We start from the raw sequence: 5,185 nt of genomic DNA, 5'->3' as shown, positions 1-5,185 counted from the left end.
GCGCGACACCTGCGCGTCTCGAGTCCCACGGAGGAGCTCCGGAAGGATAAAAGGAGGAGTGACGACAGTGTTGGACGAGAGAGGACCAGGCCTGGATTTTATTTTGTGTTTTGTATGCGGCAGTGTCCGCGAGGGGCTGCCGCTTTACTTTAATTTTGTGTTTGTTTATTTTATTAAAGTGTTTAAATGTTCGCCAGTTCCCGTCTCCTTCTTCCCGTGACTACGAACGTTGTTACATTGGTGCCGAAACCCGGGAAGAAGGAGGCGGGAACCGGCGAACATTTAAACACTTTAATAAAATAAACAAACACAAAATGAAAGTAAAGCGGCAGCCTCTCGCGGACGACTGCCACACACAAAACACAAAATAAAATCCAGGCATGGTCCTCTCTCGTCCAACACTGTCGTCACTCCTCCTTTTATCCTTCCGGAGCTCCTCCGTGGGACTCGAGTGGCGCAGGTGTCGCGCATTAGCATTTACTCCACTGGCCTCGCGCTGTTCCCACGGCTCTCGGCCCCGCCCCTCTCATCACAACGTGTTAAACACTCACATGATGCATGAACTTGTGTTAAATGCATTAAGAACTGCACTCCACTGAAGTGAATAATTACTTCAAGTATAAATAACAGAGAAAGAACAAATTCTGGCACCTGATAATTCACTTTCCTATGAAATTACATGTAATTTTAGCTCAGACTACACCTGCCCCTATTTGAAGTTATGCCTGTTTCTGGAGGCACAGAACAATGTGTATTTCTTGCCTGTGGAGGGGTGGGTGTGGAGGACAGGTGTCCTGTGGGTGGGGTTGGTGTTGAGGAGGGCTGTCCTGCAGGTGGGGTTAAGGTGGAGGCCGAGTGCCCGGCAGGAGGAGTAGGATTGCGGCTTCCAAACATGATTTCCTCTGTGATGTCCTTTCCACCCTGGTTGGGGTCTCGGATCCGAATCTGGGAGGACAATGGCACAAAACAACAAATAACTCACTAAAGCAACCGGGTCAATCGCAGTTCCCTAGCCTACAGGGCTGTCAGAAGTACCAGTACTTCAGTACCAACTGTATTTTGAGTCATTGATTGCTGAAAATATTCCCCTTTTAAAATATTCTCCTTTTATATTACTATATTTCACAATATAGCAATGTTCAAAAGTTTGGGGTCAGTAAGATTTGTTTTTTAAAGAAATTATTACTTTTATAAGGCAAGGGCTCATTAAACTGAACAAAAGGGACATTTATACTGTCACAAAAATATTATCTCAAATACATGTTGTTCTTTTGAACTTTATTCATCAAAGAGTCCTGGAAAAATGTATCTCAGTTTCCACAATTTTAGACAGCACAATGTTGATAAGAAAAAAAATATTTCTTACACACCAAATCAGTGAATTATACTCATTTTTGAAAGATCATGTGACACTGAAGACTGGAGTAATAGCTGCTGAAATTCAGCATTTCCATTACATGAATAAATTACATTTAAAAAATAATAAAACAGAAAAGTTATTTTAAATTGTAATAATATTTCACAACATTACTGTTTTTACTGTATTTTTAATAAAATAAATGCAGCCTTGGTGTGCATAAACGACTTCTTTTAAACACATTAAAAAATAGTGCTGTCAAAATTAACGTGTTAATGTATGCAATTAATTTTTTCAGTTTAACGCCTGTTAATACACACATTTCTTAAATATGTTGTACATAAATATTTTAACATATTTACTACAACATAGTACAATAATTTTATACATTTAACATAAACATTGAATTATAAACATTTCTGCTATACAAAGAAAAATAAAACAAAACAATACCATACAAAAATAAAAATATGTTAAATATCCTATTCAGGTTTTATTTATAAATAAATTAAATAATGAAACAGATATAATGGCAAATTGGGTAAAATTGCATCAAAAACATTTGATGAAATTAAAAATTTCATGATATTTTCATGATAGGTTTTTCCATCACTGTGGGAACCCTGCAAATATTAAACAGAAAAGTTATTTTAAATTGTAATAATATTTCACAACATTACTGTTTTTACTGTATTTTTAATAAAATAAATGCAGCCTTGGTGTGCATAAACGACTTCTTTTAAACACATTAAAAAATAGTGCTGTCAAAATTAACGTGTTAATGTATGCAATTAATTTTTTCAGTTTAACGCCTTAAAAATATTTAACGCAATTAATGCAGGGGCGGAGCTAGGGTTGGCCACCCCACTCACAACTGCTGCTTCTGTCTCTTTTTTCTTGACAGGAATTACGTTTATTTAGACGTAGAAGGTCTTTACGACTACATCAAACGGGAGACTTTTCAGGCACGCAGTCCAACTCCGCAGAAAAGGTACAGGTGACGAGGGAGCTTCAGTAGAACAAGAGTGAACCATAGTCAGATGAGATGTTGTCAGGCTGCTATATGTCAGTAAAAACTAATTTTCCTGTCCTGTCAGCTGTTATACTGTGCTCGTAGCACCTGCTCTTCAATTACATGCACAAATGCGGCGGCATGTGCTATAGCCTATATAATTTCATATTAAACCGTAAAAGAAAATACGAGCATGCAATATCGTAGTTATGTCGTCAGTTAAGTCATGAAGTTACCAAAAAGGTGATTAAAGCTGCCTTAAAACTATGCCTGCATGTAAGTATTTGTTATATATGAGTCACATTTAAGAACATGTCTCTGAAATGCAGTGGTTTTCAAAACTGTCCTGGAGCAGCCCAGCACTGTCTCCCTCATCTAACACACCCGATTCACCTCGTCAACTCATTAATAGAGACTTTAAAGCGATAGTTCACCCAAAAATGAAAATTTGATGTTTATCTGCTTACCCCCAGGGCATCCAAGATGTAGGTGACTTTGTTTCTTCAGTAGAACACATGATGATTTTTAACTCCAGTCGTTGCAGTCTCAGTCGTATAAAGCATGGCAATGGTAACAAAATCTATGAGAGTAAAAAAAACATGCACAGACAAATCCAAATTAAACCCTACGGCTCGTGACGACACATTGATGTCCTAAGACACGAAACGATCGGTTTGTGCCAGAAACCGAACAGTATTTATATCATTTTTTACCTCTAATACAGCACTATGTCCAACTGTCTTTGGGCGTGTGCACGGCATCCGGTGCGTGAGGTGTGTACGCGCTCTGGCGTAGTTTACGCAAGCGCCGGAAGTGTTCTCTCGCGCGTATACGTCACTCATTGTTTACACAGTGCATAGTCATTGTAGGTACGACGGCTAATCAAAATGGTACTTACTTGCGCTTATCCGGATTGTTCAAACCGACTTAAAACTAAAAGATTACGTTCTCTCGTGCGAACTCATTCGGGAGTGGTGACTTTCCATGTATTCCCAACTTCTGAGCCTGCTCGCCTGAAGTTATGGTTGATTGCTCTTCGGCTGGATATCAACACACCCATTAACGTAAACTACGCCAGAGTGCGTACACACCTCACGCACCGGATGCCGTGCGCGCGCTCAAGGCAGTTGGACATAGTGGTGTATTAGAGGTAAAATATGATATAAATACTGTTCGGTTTCTGGCACAAACCGATCGTTTCGTGTCTTAGGACATCAATGTGTCGTCACGAGCCGCAGTGTTTAATTTGGATTTGTCTGTGCATGTTTTTTTTTACTCTCATAGATTTTGTTACCATTGCCATGCATTATACGACTGATAGACTGCAACGGTTAAAGTTAAAAATCATCATATGTGTTCTACTTAAGAAACAAAGTCACCTACATCTTGGATGCCCTGGGGGTAAGCAGATAAACATCAAATTTTCATTTTTGGATGAACTATCCCTTTAAGACCTGAGGTGGGTCAGAAAAGGTAAAGAGTTGTGAGAAAATGCAATGCGTGACAGATCAGCGTCATGTTCAGCAGCGGCAGCTCTTAAAGCAGCCAAAATAACCTAATAAATAACCCAACTGCTGTGATCAAAGAACAAAATAAAAAAGAGGAAATCAATAACTTTTGTAATAAATGTTAAAATTGATAGCTCTCAATTATATGGTAATGTTGAATGGCTATAGTCAATGGTTAAATATTAGAAAGAAAAGAAAAAATTTCATAGAGACATCAGTAGTATTGTTATCAGTGATACTCGCCATTAAACAAATATTAAAAATGTCTTTATGTTGTTTCTACTTTAATTTGAAGATTGCATGTGAAATTATTGCAATATAAAAGTATATTTAATAAATAAATTTAATAAAAACTTTAATGTTAGGTGCGATTAATCAGTTAATTTTTTTTAATCGATTGACAGCACTAATTAAAACACCTTACTAACCCCAAACTTTTGAATGGTAATGTAGTTCTAAAGTAAAATATACGTTTAATTTTTTTCTTATGCTTGTAATTTGTTTCATTGTTCTTTATAGATTTTACTACCAACTGTTTACTTGGAAATATATTTAAATAAAAATAAAATTCAGCGCAACATTGCTTTAATTTAATCTGTTAATATTTATATTACGTAACTTCAATTACAGGAGTATTTTCAACCGCACATTCCTTTTTTGTTGGTCTTGACAACAGAAATATTTCACTAACATTTGCATCCTGAGAGTTCAGTTTACTGTATGTACCTCACTGACGTAGTAGACCTTTCTGTAAATTTAACACATTTTACTGGATTCCATTTTTCTAGATTTTTTCAATTTTTCTAGCCCCCAACCCAATGCTAAAGAGTTACTTTCCATGATTTATTTTTAAATTTTATTTTTGCATGAGGCTGGGTGATTTATAGCTGGCTTAATTCTCACTTTGGCGTGGGATAAAACACCTCGGCTATGCCAACCTCCCAGCATGCAACAAAACCACCACATCAGACAGACTGATCCAAATATGTCAGGAGTTGCAAATATGTCACAGATTGACTTCATTCCCGGATAAATTCAATACTTATTCTTCATCTTAAATTCTGGAAATTTAATAGACTAGCATGACATAATTGCACAAAAAGCTAAGGCCAATACCAAGGTAAAACTAATACTTGATGAACATCCCTTTTAACAGCATTTTTGCATTTAATCTGGGTCTGCCAGCCAGGGCTGTTGGGATTAAATCCAAGCCTTATCAGTCTAAAATGAATGGAGAACTAAGTGGATCCCTTGGCATTTCTAAAAACGAGGCAGAGTGTTTCAGGTACTCACTGGTTTCTTTTCACG

General features: G+C 37.2%; 1 protein-coding gene across 1 annotated transcript in view; it reads right to left on the bottom strand.

Moving 5' to 3' along the window:
- The window catches only part of LOC107749425 (eukaryotic translation initiation factor 4 gamma 3-like), a 28,391-nt gene extending 23,206 nt beyond the window's left edge, over positions 1–5,185 (bottom strand). The window contains exons 1-2 of the mRNA XM_016564575.1: positions 5,171–5,185; positions 763–954 (exon numbers count right to left, since the gene is read on the bottom strand). Coding sequence (XP_016420061.1) covers positions 763–894 — 132 coding nt within the window. The 5' untranslated portion in view covers positions 895–954; positions 5,171–5,185. The remainder of the gene's footprint in view (positions 1–762; positions 955–5,170) is intronic.

Source organism: Sinocyclocheilus rhinocerous, unplaced genomic scaffold, assembly GCF_001515625.1.
Source record: "Sinocyclocheilus rhinocerous isolate Xijiao unplaced genomic scaffold, SAMN03320098_v1.1 scaffold889, whole genome shotgun sequence".
Classification (NCBI taxonomy): Eukaryota; Metazoa; Chordata; class Actinopteri; order Cypriniformes; family Cyprinidae; genus Sinocyclocheilus; species Sinocyclocheilus rhinocerous.
Note: the sequence above shows the minus strand (reverse complement) of the source record. Positions and strands in the feature narration are given on the sequence as shown.